Source organism: Excalfactoria chinensis, chromosome 2 (assembly GCF_039878825.1).
Source record: "Excalfactoria chinensis isolate bCotChi1 chromosome 2, bCotChi1.hap2, whole genome shotgun sequence".
In the NCBI taxonomy this organism is placed as follows: domain Eukaryota; kingdom Metazoa; phylum Chordata; class Aves; order Galliformes; family Phasianidae; genus Excalfactoria; species Excalfactoria chinensis.
The window spans coordinates 136,742,919-136,763,604 of NC_092826.1; the positions used below are offsets into that span (position 1 = coordinate 136,742,919).

The 20,686-nt window shown below is 37.7% G+C and overlaps 1 protein-coding gene across 1 annotated transcript in view; it reads right to left on the minus strand.

Annotated features, from left to right (window-relative positions):
* LOC140247932 (sodium channel protein type 5 subunit alpha-like) overlaps positions 1-20,686 on the minus strand; it is a 28,326-nt gene that overhangs the window by 4,521 nt on the left and 3,119 nt on the right. Inside the window, exons 4-23 of the mRNA XM_072328132.1 lie at positions 19,641-19,769; positions 18,754-18,845; positions 17,799-18,020; positions 16,512-16,569; positions 15,914-16,055; positions 15,218-15,415; positions 14,105-14,284; positions 13,169-13,570; positions 12,481-12,607; positions 11,172-11,410; positions 10,625-10,825; positions 9,531-9,884; positions 7,988-8,422; positions 7,199-7,342; positions 6,010-6,130; positions 5,444-5,598; positions 4,652-4,834; positions 4,165-4,272; positions 2,250-2,528; positions 1,562-1,615 (exon numbers count right to left, since the gene is read on the minus strand). Of these exons, the coding sequence (XP_072184233.1) occupies positions 1,562-1,615; positions 2,250-2,528; positions 4,165-4,272; positions 4,652-4,834; positions 5,444-5,598; positions 6,010-6,130; positions 7,199-7,342; positions 7,988-8,422; positions 9,531-9,884; positions 10,625-10,825; positions 11,172-11,410; positions 12,481-12,607; positions 13,169-13,570; positions 14,105-14,284; positions 15,218-15,415; positions 15,914-16,055; positions 16,512-16,569; positions 17,799-18,020; positions 18,754-18,845; positions 19,641-19,769 (3,823 nt within the window). The remainder of the gene's footprint in view (positions 1-1,561; positions 1,616-2,249; positions 2,529-4,164; positions 4,273-4,651; positions 4,835-5,443; positions 5,599-6,009; positions 6,131-7,198; positions 7,343-7,987; positions 8,423-9,530; positions 9,885-10,624; positions 10,826-11,171; positions 11,411-12,480; positions 12,608-13,168; positions 13,571-14,104; positions 14,285-15,217; positions 15,416-15,913; positions 16,056-16,511; positions 16,570-17,798; positions 18,021-18,753; positions 18,846-19,640; positions 19,770-20,686) is intronic.

A 20,686-nucleotide genomic window follows, 5' to 3' on the forward strand; every position in this document is an offset into this window, starting at 1 on the left:
CACAAATACCTCATAATGTGAAATGTTCTGTGTGTGCCATACTGTTGGAAGGAACATGAAATCATGGAAGAAAATAACAATTGTTGTGCAATTCTAGGACCTCATAGAAGACAAAGGAACATTTTTGTTCATGATGACTACTATTCCTCTTGAAACTGAACACAGTTCTTATGAAATGTTTCAGTATCATTGACCTATTTAAAAACGTGGATCAAAATAATGGCACTGCAAAGAATTAATACCATAAAACTTTGTTAATTTGATTTCTTTTGTGATGTTTATGTAGTTTCTGGCTATGCTGTTGTTGAAGAGGATAATTTGATTCATACTGATATTCAATATGTTTGCACTGCTTATAGAAGCTTATAGAAGAAAAACTGCTCTTAGCTTAATGGGGAATGAGGTTTAGTTTTTGGGTGGGTTTTTGTTTGTTTGTTTGTTTTTGGCATAAAAGCTGATCTTTCTTTCCATTTCAGTCCTGACTTGCAGTCTCACTATATGTACTTGGAGTCCCCACTGAAGTCAACAGAAACAGTCACTAAATTGGACTTCCTTGACGTGATTTCACAGACATTTCAGAAGTATCAGTTCTGCTTCTTCCAATAAGAATGGGAGCTGTGAAGGGCTCAGTAGCTGAACAATCAAGTAAACTGTTTAATAATCTAATTCCAAGCTCATGCCAATAGAATTGTTGGCCTGGGTGTATTTTCTCCTATGTAGCAAAAACAAACATACAAAGAAAGAAGCGTAAAGGAACAAAGCCCAACCTGACCAGCTTTCTTTCATGGCCATTATAAATGATAATAATAAAACCTAATTTGTTTTTCACTTTGAACCATTGTATGTATATATATATTTCTACAGTGTTACTTTTCTTGATCTAATTGTTATAGTCTGTTAATTTTAAATACTTTGCCTCGAAATACCCATTACTTTTTTCTCTTTAACACTGGATGGTATTTCTGATAAGACAGTAAATGCTACCAGCAGGATAAACAGTAGACAAAATGGTGCTAGAGGTAATGCCTGACAATGTATATGATTGCTTATCCAGTTTGATTCACTTGGTTTGTTTGATTCTTGATGAAGTTTGGTCTTATGTTTTGGACTATGCCACTGTAGCAGTTACAGGTTTATTCCAGGCTCAAGTTTCATAAAAGGTGATGTGTGAAGGTAGGTGTCTCCGTGAAGTCTCCTGGTATCTAATTGACTTCCAGTTATTAGGAGGTGCAGTGAAAACTAAAGAGGTGCTCAGCTCACCAGAAGAGATAGGCAGGGAGAGCTGAAATCCTTCTGCTCATACTGACTAGATCTCCATCACCCATAGAGGGGACTTGGAGGTGAACTCCCACAGAGACCTTACACTGCAGGTAAATGCATCTGAAGCTGAATCTCACTATCCATCAGAGCAAATCACCATCAGGACAGTACAGGTTCATTCACAGACAAAATGCTTACATCAGCTGATAAAAGGCATTACTGGAAAGCTCTAGCACCATCAACAAGCATCACAGTGTAAAAATCACAATGAATTTGCAGAAACACATAAATGTCAACTGACCTCTCGTGAGTCTACTGCTGCATACATGATCTCCATCCAACCTTTAAACGTTGCCTAGAATGAACGATTATCAAAAACACGTTGAACTTATAGAGTAAAATTCTTCACATCATATTCAGTATCCAAAACACACTGGCTGGGGAAAGTGGCTTTACTGTAGTCATAAACACCTAAAACCAGATGACTTCAGGGACAATTATCATTGCTGTATATGACAGCCTCTGCTCTGACAGGAAGAATAAGCCTGGCACAATGAAACAGACCACAGTATTCTATAATCCTGCCATGACAAACCTTCACCAGCCTGGACTACTAAATGCCTTACAGCCCACATGGCTGAGCAAATCTGTAGCAGATTAGGTCAGTATTCTACCCACACATCCTTTCTGAGGCTGACTCCAGCAATCAGGCTCATGAATTGGTTTTATCATCCAGAGAGGCTAGCACAGCACTCATCTGACATGTTTTATCCTTAAACAAAGCATGGTGGGCTACAGTTTGTCCCCAAGTTAGAATACCTCAATGTTTTCAATTTTCATTCACTAACAGCACTGGTCTTTGATCAGCCAGCTATGAGGTAAGAACAGGCTGTTAGACCTCTGTTTTTCACCATCCATAGAGATGAGTTAGGGGTTGGCAGGAGGTCTATCTGACTTGGCACTGGCAAGTGAAGACAAGCAGCACTTACCACCTGAAGAAGAGCCAGGTAGCCAGAGCCAACATTATCAAAGTTGACTTTAACATTGACCCAGAATATTTTCCCCGTGTGATTCCATGCTTGACAGTCTGCTTTGTCATTGATTGAACTATTCAATTCTGAATTTTCTTCTGTTAGGTTGACACATTTCCCAAACTTCCCAGCAAACAGGTTGACTCCCATGATGCTAAAGATGAGCCAGAAGATGAGGCAGACGAGCAGAACGTTCATGATGGAAGGGATGGCTCCCACAAGGGCATTGACCACCACCTTGGGTGAAATGGGAGAGAAAAATTGCACTTCGTTAAATAAAGATGGACTCAGTGCAATCAGCTGTTGTAAAAAACTAAGCTGTCAGTTAGTTTTGCAGCAATCAGAAACCTTATGTTTTCCATGTAAATATTTGTCACAGTTGATGTGGATACCTTGAAAAAAGATGTATAATCTTAGTCTCTCAATGGAAGGATTGGAATGTTTCATTTTACTGTGATCCCTCACTACATATATAGACTACAGTGTGAGTCCCATCCTCTTTTGATGACTTTCAGGTCCCTTAGTTTTGTTATGTTTTGCTTTCTTGATAACTATTTATAATAGAAGATTCATGGATTATTCTCCCATAACCATTAGTGCAAATAACTGTATTGTTAATGCTGTGGAAAGTACTATTTCAAAAGGATTGGCAGTGACTGTCCACTAGCATTTTGTTATACCTATGTTTTAATGCATCATAACACTTGGGGTCTACAGCTGTGATCTAAGGATCTGATTTGTGCTGTAGGATCCCAGAAGTAATTTTTGAGTATACACTAAGACGTAACATTTTGCTTGGCAAAGTAAGACATTGCTAAGTAATACAAATGCATCCAAGTACCACAGCCAGTGAACTTAACATTTAGATAGCAATATGATGGGCCAAAATGAAAATGAAAAAGCACTGTGAAGGTTTTGGAAGCCTTGTCACAAGGATTCTGCACAGCCAGATGGAAACTAAGATGGAACCTGATTCAAAATTGACTTCAGACATAGTAAGCTTGGTGCTAAATTAACAGAATGCATTAATTTCTCTGCACCTTCAGTGACAGTATTGCAGAGAACTTTCAGCTTCACTTCCAAATGATATCCAAACACAATTTATATTTCAGTTGCAGTGAAGTTGCAGTCCCTTGTTAGCGTGTAATGATGATACCATGCATATTTATGTTATCTGTGGTGACAAATCTGAGTGTATTCCCTAAACCAAAGTTGAGTCCAAACACTATGGTCACCACTGCTCTTTCACATGATAGTATATAGAAGTTTTGCATATGTCTGATTTCCTCTTCATTTGTATAATGATAGATTTTCTAATCAGTCGCATTCAACAGCTTCATGTTGTTCCTAGCACCCCTTTGATGGAAAAAGGCAGCAAATATTCTACAAAAAATCAGACCTACTTTTTGTAAGAATAATTATATAGGGGAAAATAGTTGGGTAAAGTATGTCTGAACAGCACTTTGTAAACCAATTCAGTAAAAACTTGCAGAACAGAGGTGAATCTTCCCTCTGAATTACCTTTTCATGAGCATTTAAGAATGAAAATTGCTAACTCCAAATTCTTTTCCTCTACTTTGTTTTGGGTTTTATCAGTAAGACAGAAACATAGTATCGGCTGTGCAGCAAAGGAGTAAAGTTCATCCAGGTCTCATTTTAATTTCAACAGCATTTGAGACTGATCACTTGAGTGAAGTCTGTAAGGAGTGGCCAAGCGTAGAGGAGCTCAACAAAGGTGCTCTCATAAGGTGCTTTCATAAATCCCAACCTTAGATTGGTGCAGACATATGAACTCACAAACATGCAGCCAAATGTTACAATAACATTACATGTGTTTTACAACTGACAAGCTTTAATTTGTGTTCAGACTTACCCTCATCCCCTCAAATCGTGACAATGCTCTTAAGGGTCTCAGTGCTCGAAGAGTCCTAAGAGATTTCACACCATCAAATGAACTACCTAAGATATTTATCAAAGAGACCTGAAATGAGGAGACCAAACAAAGTATCAGCAAAATCTTGGCACCTGTTTCTTTTTTTCCTACTGTAAATAAGTAAATAAATAAATGAAATAGCATCAGTGCCTAGAGTACAATATCCTGATGCAATCATTAATGGAGGCAAGAGTGTTTTTTTGATTTTATGTCCAGAAAAAAAAATGGTGATTGTGCTGCTAAGTCTTGCATCAGGATCTGCAAAGAATCATGGAACGGCTTGGGTTGGAAGGGACCTCATAACTCATCCAGTTCTGACCCTCTTCAGTGGGTTGCCACCCACCAGATCAGGCTGCCCAGGGCCCCATCCAGCCTGGTTTTGAGTGTCTCCAGGGATGGGGCATATAAATGTATAAATGCTGGATGCACAACTTACACCTACAATGAGGAAATCAAGCCAGCACCAGGCATTGGTGAAATACTTATTGAAGCCATAAGCCACCCATTTCAGGATCATCTCCAGAAAGAAGACAAATGTGAACAATTTATCGAGGAACAACAGCACAGCTTTGATGGTTCGTCTCTCATTTATATGAATGTCTTCAAACGCCTGAAATCAAGATATATAAATAAATTGCAAAGTCAGAGATAAGCTTAAAACATGAAAGTGTAGAAACAAAAAGGCCTCTTCATCATTCAATACATGATTAACACAGATGTGAACTCTTTTACTCATATGTATGCCTGCTGGCAAACCTGTAATTCTTCCTGTCCTTTTTTGTTCTTTTTCCTTACAATATACACACTCATGGACATATACTGACCGTGCATGCTGGGATCTAATCAGGAAAGTCTATTTTTAGACTTTTTTCCCAATAATTTTTATACTTTCTAGAGAACTGAAGTACTAAATATCATTTAATAGTTTAATGACATACAGAAACATCTTCATTTCACAACTGTGAAAGCCAGAAGAATCTAATGTACACTCAAATGGAAACAGCTTGTGGGAGCTGTGTATTTTTAGCATTTTTCTCTCTAATTTGTAATAGTATGAATAATAAAACTGTGATAATTACAATAGCAGATAAATGACTGCTCTTTTTCACCTGGTGAGTTCAAAGATACATCCTGCATTTTCTGCGAAATGTAACTTATCTGGGTGCTATTAAAGATAAAAACACTTGTACAGAAATACATGAAATTGTGCTCTACAAACCAGGGCTCCGCTGCTCAGAAGAATCATGAATATGATAAAGGATTCAAACCAGGAGTGCTCAACAATTTGGTAGCAGGTTTTCCTCAGATTCCACCATGTTTTTCCTCCAAAGCTTACAGCTCTACCCTTACAACAACTAAAGTATCGAACACAACCTGAAAGTGAGAGATAATGATTGCAAGTAATGAAAGTACATGCAGATCAAGGGCACATCTGATATGTGTTGTTCTGATGCCCACTGTCAAGTGAGGTCTGATTTTACACACTTGGGTCAATCTAAAATTCATTTTGACTGTGTCCAGTAGAACAGAGTTCACCTCACCTCTCTATAATCCACTCTTTGATGTTCTGGTCTTTACCACTTAGAGGCAATCTGTTGGTTTTTAAGGAAAGAGAGTTTATTTTCCAGTGCCATAATCTCTCTATTCACTGCAGAAAGGCGATGACTGAATCACTTGCTGACATCTCAGATTAAGTGACATTAATCTCATCCTATCAGCTCAGCATTCCTAGAACAACAGGATTATTTTTGATGTTTCACAACCATGTAACCATGAGAACCTTACCTTCTGGAAAACACTTTTCTGGAGTCTTCTTGTCTTCAGCAAACTCTGGAATCTGCCTCAACAGATCTTCAGGGTTTGTCAGATCCACTGTGCTGCCTTCGGAAGAGCTGACAGAATCAAACTACCAAGCAAAAGAAGATCAGGTATTGATTCTCCCTACATTCAGTTCCAGGTGAATAAGATCCACAAGCGAATAACACTCAAAATCAAAATTTTGTTATGAAAAAACTTTGTTGTTTCAAGTAGAGTTAGGAATGGAATAGACTTTGTGACATTAAACGTATGTGAGCTTGGAAGTACCAATAGGTGCATTCAGATAGGAGCCAAAGACATATATGTACAGTATCTATCCACATTAAGCAATTTTAACTGCTTAATAAGCTCATAAATTAGAGAGATTTAAACTTGCTTTCAACTACACACACCCCTCGATGGGATAAAAACTCAGGAAAATACAGTCTAACAGGAGAAACAGATAAAGAAATATTCTGGATATCTGTTAGAGTATTTAAGAATTAGAAACTGGAATTGTATCATATGCTATCCAATTCCGAAGCTTGTCTGTATTCCCTCAGATATACATATATTGTACAATGAGTTGTTTGTTACAGATGACTTACTCTTGGATTTTGTTTGTTTTTTTTACGTGTATTGATGAAGAAGAGCTCATTTTCGTGGATGTTTTCCTAATTCAGAATTATTCTTAATTTATTTATGAATCATAATGAGAAACTCATTTATAATATTACTTTTCTTGAAACTGAGATATTTATGACACAGGTTGGCTTGCTGGAATTTCCCACTTTTGCTTGGAAGGATCTCTCTCCTGTAATGAAATATTTTTCAACTCTAATTTCAAGCAATGGAAATCAGCAGAGAATCTTGTAAATTATTTATTTGAATCAAATTATTTTGATGCCTCTCCATTTCTAAATGCTTATCTTTCCTTCATGTATATATATACATATATATATTCATGTATATATATATACATATATTCTTAAAACCCAGCATGGGTTCATTTTCATTCACAGAATCTGCATCCATCGTTAACCAGCCAGACTGGCTCAGTGCTGCTGCCACCACTGAAATCCAGTCCACCAAGTCCATGAGCAGAAGCGTATCCAAGCATAACCAGCACTGGAAAGTCAACATCATAAAAGCTATCTACATATATCTACATATTTACCTCTTTATGCACTGGTGATGCTGGTTCAACCTTCCTACCTTTCCCTAGGTAAAGCACACTGAATTCTTCAGAGGAGAGTCCTGAGATTTTACTCCAGCTTCCTGAAGTCTTCCCTCTTTCCCCTCTTTGCCTTAGGTGATTTTCCTCCTGAAAAATAATCTGTAGATTAGCAGGGTTTTCTTTTTCCTCTTTTTGAGGGGTGGATAAATTGGAAAGGAAAGAAAAATAAGTTGTACGTTTCATTTAAAGTGGGGCGCTCTGGACAGAAGTCATAGTTATGATCCTTTTAAATGTGATACCTAGTAATAGAGATAGGGAAATTTTCCCTTTTGGCCATACAGCAATAAGGAATTAGTAATTCAGTGAGCTGTTTGACACCTGGATCCCAAGACTACAGAAGTGAGAGTTTTTGCATAGGGATTAAAAGGGAAGCTTCATATGGGAAACACAAATACAAGAAAAGAACATTTTAAAAGGCTCTAATTGATCAATTTACTCTCATTCTAAACATTCCTGATTGGTACAAAATTTGTTAACTATGGCGACATGAGTCAAGGTATGCCACCTTGTGCCAGGGACAGTCTTCTATCATGCATTTATCTTTTAGTATATGTGCACCCTAATATCATACAATCATAGAATGGCTTGGGTTGGAAGGGAACTCAAGGATCATTAGGTTCCAACCCCCTGCCTTGGGCATGGTTGCCAATCTAGTACAAGATCTGGCTGCCCAGAACCCTATCCAACCTGGCCTTGAATATGCCCAAGGGGATTTGATTTATTTATTACCTGATTACTGTATTCTGTGTCTGAAAATGTGCTCAGCTTCTCCTCATCTTCAAAACCCTCACTTGTATTCTCTTCCTCGGCAATAGGGACACAAACAAACACATTAGGATTGGTAATAAAATCTTCAAGACCTGAGCATATTTCCCCATTTTTTTCAGCCCATTCAATATTGTAATTGTCTTTATAATTTTTTCTTTCTTTTCCCAAACCCAGTGGGTTCTGGGCAGTCAAATTGTTTTTCTTCTTCTGTGCTTTCTTTAGATGCTTGAGCTTTCCACAACAGGCATCCCACATAACACTCTTCACAGAGTGCAATCCCTTATGAATCCGAGCAAAGGCAATCCGAAGATTGTTCATCTCTCCATCATCTTCTGCTGTTTGGAGACAATCAGTACTGAAGGAATTCAGCAGCAGCGCAATGAAGAGGTTGAGTACCTAAAAAGTCATTGAAATAATGATAAAATAAAAAGTCTGGAAAATTGTATTCAGAAATCTAAATTCTAATGCAGAAGACAAATGCTACAAAAGCTCAGTCTTACTGATCAAATGAAAGCAAGGCAAAAATGAAATGGCTATGGAATAACAGAATGGTTTGGATTAGAAGGGACCATTAAAAACATCTTGTTCCAACCCCCCTCCTATAGGAAGGGCAACCTCTCACTAGACCAGGTTGCTCACAGCCCCATCCAGCCTGGCACCTTGAACGTTTCCAGGTAGGAGCATTCACAATATCACTGAGCAACCTGTTCTATGACCAAACAGTTTAAAGTTGATGAATTAAATTTCTCTCTCAGAAAGCTCAATGTTCCCTTATAATTCTTCCCCCTAAAAGTTATTTAAAATCATGTGTATTTATTTGGTCAAAACAGCTTTCAAACATTACAGTAGTAACAAATGCTGTGGTCACCACCAATCAGTTCAATGACAACTCTCCTCTTCAAACTAGAATTAAATCAGTCCTCTGTGGAAGTTTCCCAGCTGGGGTGTAAAATCAGATTCGGGCACAGCAACACTGTTAAGCATACAACATTGCTGCAAAAAAAAATCAAAATCAAGCGAGGCTCAAAGTGAGGTTTCCTTCCTGTTATTGAGTGATTTTTGTTGTTGTTTCCCCATTTATTTATTTAAATGCAATGGAAGAATGGGACAGAATTATTCTTCTGATCCCATTTGGAGTAGGATTTACACTGGGCAAATAACATCTGCAGCAGGATCTTCATGGAAGTGACTGGCATAAGCTGTAGCTCTTGCTATGTGAACAGGCTTTCAGAGAATTCATCTATAGAGGTAATCAAAGAAAATCCCAATTTCAGTGATACAAGCGTAGATTCTGTTATTGCTGATAAGAATCTTGGAAGACTTGAAAATATGAAAAAAAAAGGCAGCAGCTCAATGGCAAAGGGTAAATCAGGCTTTTACAGACTAACAGGCACAGGTAACTGTTCTAAATGTGCTTTGGGGATCTACTATTTATTCTTGAAAAGACAATTAAGTTGGCTCTAGCATCAACAGGATAAAGAGAAGATAATATTGGAAAACTCACCACTAAATTTCCTATTACCATGACCAGCAGAAAGACAAGAAGGCACAGTGGTTTTTCAGCTACCACCATGCAGTCCCACATGGTCTCAATCCATTCTCCACACAGAATTCGGAAAACAACAAGGAATGAATGGAAGAAGTCCATCATGTGCCAACGTATTTCACCATTTTTTTTAATTCTATCACCATGGGTCCTATAGCTTCCTCCAAAAAGCTGCACCCCTACTATAGCAAAAATGAAAACGATGATCGCCAGGACGAGGGTCAGGTTGCTCAACGCACCCAGGGAGTTACCAATGATTTTAATGAGGGTGTTTAAAGTTGGCCAGGACTTTGCTAGTTTGAAGACCCTCAGCTGTGTGAAAACATAAAAAGTTGTGTTAGACATCAGCAGAGATAACCCACCTTTCTGCTGTTCAAACATGTAAAAACCATTTTATAGACGCTGTCCACCAATCTAATGTTTGTGGCACTTTGACACTAACACTTTTAGAAAAGTATTTACAGATATATTTTCCCAAGAACTGTACAACATTGCAAAGATAAACCGAAGTCCTTTGAGAGCCTGGCTACCCTTAGTTCTGGGAACTGCCTGGCCTACGCAGGCAGGAATTTGTGCAGTGTGTTTGATGTAGGTTGTGGTACCCAATTTACATGTAACACAAATGACCAAAGCTAAGAGACCAGCTACTGTATAACAGAAAAAGATCTTTCTTTCTGCAGCACAAGCCCAGTCAGCTCATAGTACACAGTACAAACACCTTACCATCAAATTTATGGCTATTTGTAAGTATTCTTCTTTCTATCAGGACAATTTTTGTAAGACTATTCGGGCTAGTATTTCATTTTCTTACTTTAGTTTTATAACACCTATATTCTGGAATATTTTTTTTCTGAATAATACTTACTTTATTAAATGGAAATATATATGGCATTAAACTTCAACTCTAACACTGCAAATTAAAAACTATGTTTCTTATTCCCATTGTTGAGAAAATAAAATAATTTCTTGCATCATAGCTACAAACAACAGAACTATCCTCTATTATATTCACAACATAATGTTAAATAGAATGATGTATATGTAAGGCTTACCAGTCTGAATGACCGCAAAACTGATAAGGTTCCTCCTTTTTGGCTTCCTTTTTTGCCTTTGGGTTTGGATATAGTCAACTCAATTAAACTCAATGTGACAATTACACTGTCAAAAATATTCCAGGGCTGCTGAAAATAATAGTAGGGATCTAGAGCAATGATTTTTAAGACCATTTCTGCAGTGAAGATTCCTGTAAAGATCTGTAATCAAGAAACAGTAGCATCAGCCTAAAAGTTACCATTAATTAATCTTATTTAGAATACGTTTCCACCAGTACGGTAACATTCACAGATGCATCAATAAACCCAATTTTTATGAACTTCTAATGTACTTTCTGTTAAAACAAGAGAGTTGTTTTCTGCTTTCTCAGAAGTGCATTAGAACTGCATCAATAAGATCTTGGAATCGTCTGTATTAGAAATGTACACTTCATAATCACAGAGTTTGCTAACCTTTCATTTTTACAGCTACTCTTTGTGTCTCAAGTGGAAACAGTCATCAATCAGTTTTTGGCATAAAAGGTCACGTGGTTGAAAATTCACTTACCAAGTTGCCCACTTTGAGCATTAATTTAAAATCATGTGTCATATTATTGTGTTCCAAAGCCATAAACAAAGTATTCAATACAATGCAAAGCGTTATTGTGAGATCAATGAAGGGATCCTTTATGAAAGCAGCCACCTTTTTCTTGATTCTCAACCAAAGTGGACAACAGTTCCAAATTAGATACTTTAAAGCAAAATCTTTCAGGAATCTTGGGCATTTCTGTTGGGATTCTTCAAGTTCTAAAAGCAAAAGAAAACTCCATCATAGTTAAATAATTGTTGCTAAGCAAGATGGTGAAAAAAGAAATATTAAATTGCATCAAGTACTCAAAAAACAAGACAATAAAAAAGGAACCTCAAAATTCAGATAGAGCCCCAAAGCTTCTCTGTTCATGCAGTCCCTACATCAGCTAATAAGTCCAAGGGTAATCATAGAATCATAGAATTACTCAGGTTGGAAAAGACCTCAAAGATCATCAAGTCCAACCGCAGCCTAACCATAATACCCTAACTCTAACAACCCTCTGCTAAGTCATATCTCTGAGCACCACATCCAGACGGCTCTTAATGTAATGTAATGTAACAGCTAAGACACATTAATAAGAGACTAAGACATCCTAATATCCAAACTGGATATTAGGAAGAACTTCACAGAAACAGTGGTTGGGCACTGGAGGCTGCCTGGGGAGGTGGTGGAGTCACTGCACCTGGTGGTATTCATGAACTATGGAGATGTGGCTTGTTCAGAAAACAATGGAAATTTAGGCTGATTTCTAATTTATTTTTTTATTTTTTTATTTTTCCCCAGAAAGATATGAAGTGAAATTACCAGCCAGCAAAATAACAGTCAGTAATACAGCCCTCAAAAATTCACATAGGATAGTACGTTAAGTTCTCAGCATCCAGGAATTGCCACAATTAATTCTGTTTGTGTAATCTTAATGATTGAGCCTGCATGCATATTCGTGATGGAGTAGCAGCCACAGGACCAAGAGAAACCACTGCCCTGGTCCTGCTTCTCATGCCCCAGAGAAATTCTTCCCAACCATCATCACTCCAACCTCTTCCTCAGTCCTATGAAATGTGATATGAAAGGCAAAGGATAAGTTCTAGTACATGATGAATGTGCTATAATGCAGTCTTTTTAATTAAAAAAAAAAAAAAAAAAAAAAAAAAAGCATAATTAGTTGTGTAATTCCTAACTACACATCTATAAATCTCTGTTAACTTTTAAGAAACGTATTGATATTTTGGTCTCTTACCCTAGCATTACCTCAGGATTGAAATAAGCATAATGAGGAGCCACTTACCCTCTAAGACACTGGTAATTATGCTGACTGCACTTGCTGCCCTTTGTCTCTGAAGTGTCTCATTAAAGTACTCCACTGATAGCTGAGGATGTAAATGTATCATGCTGCTCTCATCATTCACAGCTGGCTGCTTAAAGAAGTAAACACAATTAGGGAGATACCACAGGAATAAAATGAAGTAGGATGCAATGATGGGTAACTATGAAAGTTAATAGGAACGATGACACGCAGCCAAATAAATGTACCTGTCTACAAGATGTAATAGTGTTGAGAACAAAGGTCCTACACATCAGTAATAAGGCTACTGTAAATGGATCCCTCAAGCATGTAACAGGAACAGGGCAAATACAAAGCTTGGAAATAGGCGTGAGGGTAAACAGACCTAATAGTGTTCCAGAGAGTAATGGAAATGGAGAGAGATGAGAGGTAAAATAGTAATAGCATATTTCTGTCCATTTGCAGAGGGGACTTATAGAAAAAACTATAAATGCTGAAGGTGCTGTACAGGAGAAGGAGGTAAAGGTGCTTCTCAAAACAATCATCCTGGACAGGGCAAAAGATAAGAAGACTTTCTGGTGGGTTACAATGCCAGCACTGGTAACCCAGCTAAAAAACAAAAACAAAAACAAACAACCATATGAAGAAACCATAATATGAATCGTATACTTAAAATAGCATTTTTCCTTACCAGATCACCCTTCCCCAGGTCTTCCATTACTGGTGGAAGCATTACCCCTTCAGAATGGGCTGTATCTAAACCATGCACCTTGCCATTCCCTCCTCCCATCAGTGAAATCATGCCATTGCAGTCATCCACGTTGGCCTGCTTGCTGCTCTGCATGCGGCTTGGTATGGAAGGGTGGGAGCCATGACTCTTCTGACTTGGCATGCTGGAGCGTCTTCCCACCTGTGGCACCGACATTGACCTGCCCTGGATCTTGTTCTCCCCTGTGCTGTGGGCTTCCTCATCAGCGGAATCCGCTTTGGAGTCAACTTCTAAAGCAGGTATTTGGAAATTGAATACACTGCCATGGCTAAGCCTGCGTTTCACCTGATTGCTGTTGGGACCATACAGCAAGGCAAGGAGGGACTGAAAGAAATAAATAAAGGGAGAATGGCAGAATAACATAGAGAAGATTTGGGGAACTGATTGAAGTTTAGAGTTTCAGAACATTTCTTATCAACTATAACAAGTCTAAAATGCTTATTTCATTTAGATTATTCAGGAAGGATTTTGTTTAGGTTTTAAAAGGCAGATAAAAAATACTGCTGGCTTTATCAGCTATTATTATGATAAGCATTATATTTGTATTTTAAATTAGAATTTTAAAAAGAAAACGATGGCACTAGAGTTAAATTCTGATATTCATCCACTTCTTCTATGTCTTTGTGCTATAGAAAACGTATTTTAACTGCTGTTACAACTTTACTTTGAAAAGGAAACGCTGTAAGCAAAGAATGGAAGAAAAGTTTACATATAATTCCTCCTTATCTCATAAGGTTGTTTTAAAAGCTAAAGAGTGATCAGTGTTTGCAACAGGATTTACTTCATGCTTTCTAGCAACTTATTCTAGTATTAAATTTGTAAAAGCTGTAAGGATCTCAGATTCAGACAATAGATTACCAACTTTCGTTGACTGTCTGTGAGCTGTGACTTGGGAAACTGTTCTTCTTCAGACTCTTCTATCCCCAAGGACTTATTTCTCTTTCTCCTATTGCTTCTTTCTTTGATTTCTTTGGCAGACAAAGGAGAGCCTTCAAAGGAGCTAATTGACAGAATATCAATCCCTTTCGCAGCCAGTGACTAAAATTAAAACAAAAGCACAGGTGGCATTTTTGCTGGGTACTTACAAAACAAGCGGCAAGAAAACACTTCTGTGCTCTATATTATTTTTTCTTAACAATCTGTGTTTCACAAAAGTTGGTAAAAATTTTCCAATATGTGATAACAGTAAAAGAAAGAGAATTTCTGCAACATATGGAGCACGGAACAATTTGCTATTTGCAGTATGTTACATGATCGTGTGTATTGCGCCTGCCAGGGGCAAAATAATCACACTAAAGCTCCTATTCCTCCATATGGCATAATTACTTACAATAAAAATACTCAGCTTGAAAGTAATGCTGTAGAATATATATTTATTTCCCCAAATAAACACTCAAGCAGTATTAAAATTCAGTCTTGCCAGTGGGTATCCATAGGACTGTAGTCACGCTGTGGCTCACTTGCTTTCCCATACTGAATTTAGGACTTGAATGTTTTCAAAGTGCAGAGGAATATTTCATTCCAGAAGCTTCTAAACTATGTAAGTTACCAGTGACTTTTCACTCGAGTACAGTGGGCTCTGTCTTGGATGTGAATGCACTTCAACACCTGAATTAATCTATATTCCTCTGCTCTGCAATCCAAAACAATGAAGCAGAAGATGACCATATGTTACTTTGGAAGCTGATACTTTATGGAATTTTATATTTTCCAGTCTTTAAAGTTTCTTACATCAGATTTTAAAGATCATTATCAGCGAAAAAGTTCGTAGTTGGAAAAATATGGGAAAAACAAAACCACAGCAGAACAAGGAATTTCTTCTGTATCTCTAATAATCTCACTGCTTTAAAGAACATTTCCTTTCCCACAGTTAACTATCATATATGGCTGTATACAGGGAGTGATGCATTTTCTTATGTGTCTAGTAACATAGCATGGAGACTAAATTTTGCAAGGATTTAATTTATGTACCTCCTGATCCTTCTGTAATAATTCCATGGCTTCCCGAAATTTCCTTTCTTTTGCCTCTGTCTCAGCAATGGTGGCCTTGTTCTGGTCTTCGTATGCCATTGTTACTACAGCCAGAATCAAATTGACTAGATAAAATGAGCCCAGAAAGATGACCAGCATGAAGAAGAGTATATACACCTTCCCAGAAGCTCTGAGGGTCTGTAAGCACAAACACCCCAGGGATAAAAATTACCATATTTAATACCAAATAGGTTTTCAACATGTCTCTTAAATTTTTTAGAGGCACTCGGATTTCTAGACAAAATGCTTTAGGAAGATTAAAGAGAAATGTACCTCTCTCAGCCCTTTCTCCCCATCTTTATAATGCCATTGCTTATGAACCCATGATCACATAACATAACCCATGAGGATAGCTGAGGACTCACTGTTGCATTTTGAAGGACAGTAGAGAACCCTTTTAGCACTTTTTGAAGGCTATAAGACAGCAGTGTAATAGGACTATTGCTTGAAAGCACTTGAACATCCCTTTTTAGGGAGTCAATGGGAAGCAGCAGTTTGCTGGTAGGGGGAAGGGAGGATGAGGGCATGATGACTTGTGGCTACTTCTTTTATTTGAGGTTTCTTTGCCAACCATTTTGTGCTTCAGATATTCCTCCATCTGCATGACTGATTCTGAGTAAAACACAAAGCTGGTACCTGCTGATACAGACGTTCCCAGTAGTCCTGGGTCATCAAGCGGAATAAGGAGAGAAAAGCCCAGCCAAATGTATCAAAACTGGTGAAACCGTAATCAGGATTTGGCCCAAATTTCTTGCATGTGTATTCTGGAGGACAGGTCCTAGAGGTGATAGTGAGAAGTGCAGTTCTTTTAACAGAAGGTTTTGGAGAAACACTTCAGCTCATATGAGAGTTTGGATTATTTATTTAGCTCTGCTTTTCATTACACTGAAAGCCAAACTTCTACTCCAGGCAGTAAATGGCTGGAAACTGGAGAAGGAAAAAAGCAGCACCTATAATTCAGCAACAGAAAAAAAGAGCTGGAAAAAAATGCTAACCCAGGGAAGAGAAAGATAGCCCTTCTGGAAGGAATTAAGACCTGAATAAGACAACTGTAGGTTCACACTTCATTCTCAACACACATTAAATTATCTGACCCCTGCTGTAATTTACTGAGTTCTGCAGTCAAGAAAAGCCAGGAATCTCTATTTCATTTCCATTTCTTATGACAGAGCAAACAGAGAAGCAGTGAGGCAGAGAAAAGTTCCAAACAAGAAATACTCTGAAGTACGTTTACCCAGCACTAGGACCACATAGCAAGATGTCTGAGGTGCCCGGCTTGATGGCAAAGTGTTCTATAAACGAAAGAGAGAGAAGAAATGTAAAACCAATACATTTTCTAGTCTACATCCTCTGTACTTTAATAGAGGTGGTGGTAATACCAGTGAGCTATGAGCGTATGTACACACACATGCAAATCACTTCAAACAAATACAGAAAGAACACTGAAGGAAAAGAGATGGGTTTCCCCTCATTGACAGCAACTGTTCCCTATTGCAAGATGTCCTTTCCTCACTTATACACAGGCTTCTCCATATGCATACATTTCAGACTGAGGGAAGCCCTTAAAACTTTTATGATATTATCTCTTAGACCCATCTATGGAAGCCAGTGATGAACTGGAGGATGCAGGCTCAAGAATAGCTTTGCATTTGGCAACAGTTACCATATTCTATGGCCCTTGTCAATTGACTCTCTAAGACTGAGTTTGGACATTCTGGGGGTAACACAGACCTCTTCTGCTTCCAAGCAATAAGAAGTCCTGCTTGGAGGAGGAAGGAAGTGTCTCTGGCTATACAGATAAACACCAGACCACATCACTACTCTACACAGCTGAAAAACTAATGCTGCTCAGCCTAGAAATACTGATTTGTCCATCAGGATGCTGAAGCTATGCCCTTTTCAATCTCTTCTATTTCTCTTTGCATGAATTACTCTAATGCCTGAGCAAACAGCAGACTGGAATTAATAGTTTCAATTCTAAGGGGTAATTAGTGCTCTTAAGATGTGGGTTTATTATCTCAGATGTAAGGGATATCTCATCTCTTCCTGATGCTTCTCAAATCTCAGCTGGAGTTATCAGATAGGTCAGTATTATTATTAATTATTATTATAGATAAAATACATACCTGATATAAGGTATGTATGCTATGAAGAAGAAAGTAATTTTGACTTTTAAAGAAATTCCTCAGTTCCAAGCTGAAGACAACATAACTGAGCAGCACAATGAAGATGCTAGAACTCTTCAAGATGTAGGGAAAGCTGAACTTTGGGGAATTACATCAGGGAATTACTCCATGTTTCTTTTGTTGTCATATCGTTCTCAGAAACATAGCTTGAAAAATTAGGAGTTTATAACAAAGAGAAAGGAAACATTCCTGGATGGCTGCAAGCTGCTCTGGCAGTGTGAAGGGCATTATCATGTAGCTGCTCATCCAGATATTCAACTTCATATACAACAGTGGTTACACATGCACATGTAGGTCATTACATTGTCAAATAAAGAAAGAATTAAGAACATTACCTGTATAATTAGCAAACGTTGCAAAGGATTCCCATGTTTTGTTATGTAAAAGATCACTGATGGTGGAATCTGTATTATTCTTCATGCACTTGTATCTCAGATTGCCCTTGAAAAGCTGAAGGCCTATAAGGGCAAAGACGCTCAGGCAGAAAACGGTCAGGATCATCACATTGGCAAGTTTCTTAACAGACTGGATGAGTGCACCTACAATGACCTTGAGTCCTAGGGAGACAACATACAATGAAAAAAACGTGATGAAAAGCTGAGAGCAATTAATACAGGAACAATTTTTTTTCTTTTTGCATTTGATTGACCCAGATGTTCCATTATTCTTTTTAAGTTATCTAGGCAAGGATGAGGGACAAGCAAGCATCGTCCAAATCTGCATGCAATAATGAATGTGATCAAAAAGACGAGAAAGAAAACACAGGGGCAACACGCTGGTTCTGAGTTTGTATTTAGTCATGAGAAAATGACTAACTTTATAACTAAGAGAAGAGTGGAAGAAAAGCAACAAAAAAGCTTTGTTCCAAGGATGCTGAAAGATGATTAATAATAAAGCCTGTTCTGTTGCCAGAGGTGTTTCTGTTGAACCATCACACATAGACTAGGCTAGAAGAACACTGTAAAATCAACATAATAACATGTTATCAAAGTCATTACTATATAATAAAAGAAAATTAAACACAATATTATTTATATTGCTTGATTTATTCTGCTTGGGCCAGCTGGACTGGGAAAATACTTGTGTCTACCAATTCAGCTGCAATCAGTGAAAGATATACAAAGAAAATAAAAAGAAGGAAGGAAGGGATGAATGAAGAGAGGGAGGAGGGAAGGGAGAAAGGGGAGGAAGGGAAAAAAGGAGGGAGGGAAGAAAGGAATGAGGAGGAAGAAGAATCCGACACTTTGATCAGAGGAAAGAATCAGCTATAAATCACATAGGATTTCTTACCTGGGACTACTGAAATGGTTTTTAAAGCTCTCAGAACCCTGAATGTCCGAAGGACCGACACGCTTCCCAGGTTGCTGAATGCTCCCACAAACCTGTAGAAGCAGGGCACTTTGATTAGAATAAACCGAACAGTTATTTTAGTGTTCATTTTTAACTTTTAATCATCCTGTGTGTATTTTGAATGTTAATAAACTACATACCAAGAGGTGCTTTGTTTGTTTGTTTGTTTGTTTGTTTAAGATTCATACAATAGAAAGCCTTTCCTGGATTATGTGAATTTACTTATAAAGGTTTCTCTTTATCTGTGTAAAGCTGATTTTTTGTCGGTATCTTAAAGTATTATGCACTTAAAATATGAAGAAAAATGCCACTCAAAGTTATTCAGTTCAGGCTGAACCAATCCGAATCTATCTCCTTTCCATAGCTGCTTGTAACCACTATGAAAACTTAATTATTATCATAAACTAAAGTTTGGAACAGTGAATTTTGAATGGTCTCAAACATAATCCACTGTGCTGGTGTCCATACATAATGCTCTGTTTTCAAATGTACACCCTCTTTCTCAATAGAAGCTTACATTGGACAGCAGAGATATTACATGTAAAAGGGCCACAGAGTGGTATGAGATGGGACTGTAGAGATTAGCTGTATCTTGCTTCATTCCCTTTTTAAAAGGTAAATGCATCATAGTTGAACAGAGAGTGATAAAACAAGGGAAGAATCGATGGTTATTGACTGTAGATGACCATCTGTAGTAGATGGTTTCAGAGTTTTTTTTTTTAGTTTTTATTTTTTATACTGCAAACTGCCTTTGACAAACCAGCAATGAAATCTTTAAATACCGAGCAGAAGCACAGGTAGTCCATATTTCATTTGTTCCCACTTACGCCATAACGATCACGCTGAAATCCAACCAGTTCCAGGGATCGCGAAGGAAAGTGAATTCATTTAGACAGAAGCCTCTTGCCAATATTTTTATCAATGATTCAAAAGTGTAAATGCCAGTGAAAGTAAATCTAAGTACCGAAGGAAAACAGCAACATTAGTAATTACTGTAAGAGGATAAGAGATGCAGACAAACTATATACTGTGTAGGCCAACAAATCAAGGGAAAGTCATAGAGAAGTGAGGGGAAACCTGATTTCAGGGTCCTTACAAGTAGTTTGAGACAGTAGTTGACAACCATCCCTCTATGGCTGCTATCATACATGCCTTTCTTTTTTTCTTTTTTGCATTCAGCAATTTCTTTCAGACTCTTCCATGTGAGTCTCCAGAATCTGAGTAACACAAAACTTCCAGCTACTTGCTAAAATAAGGATCAAAATTCATGCCTGGTACTTATTTCAAGTAACCACGCAAATGTAGGATATTCAGTGCATTATTTACTTGAGGTACACTGCATCCATTTCTATACAGATGGTTAAAAAGCTTACAGAAATGCAAAGCTGAGGATTTTCAATTTAAGACAGCAATTATTCTTATTAATGGAAAATTATCAGTAAAAGCTCTTCTGGACTTATTGAGCGCACTTATCATTTCAACAAGGTAGAGATCTCCCAAAGGAATTCAAAAGGCATTCATTTGGTACTCAGTAAATGCAGTAGGAAATTATATGTATGTAGTGCTTCCCTCTTCATTTGGAAAGAATTATTCCAAAATTGTCACTGAAATACATTTGAACAGCAGTTTTGATGTCAACAGCAAGCATAACTCTTATCTAATCTTTAGTGCTCTCACAAGCACGGAATTGTGCTCTGGAGATGTATGAATTAATGCCATGCAGATTCTTGTTTCTGCTTGCCTAAGAGTTTGCCACTCCTAGCTGTTTCAGCATCAGAAATCATGAAGCAGATTTTAAACTGTTTGTAAATTAATTAATTTGGAATCTTTTCCTTTACATTGTGTTAGCACTAATGGAGTTCATGTTCTAACA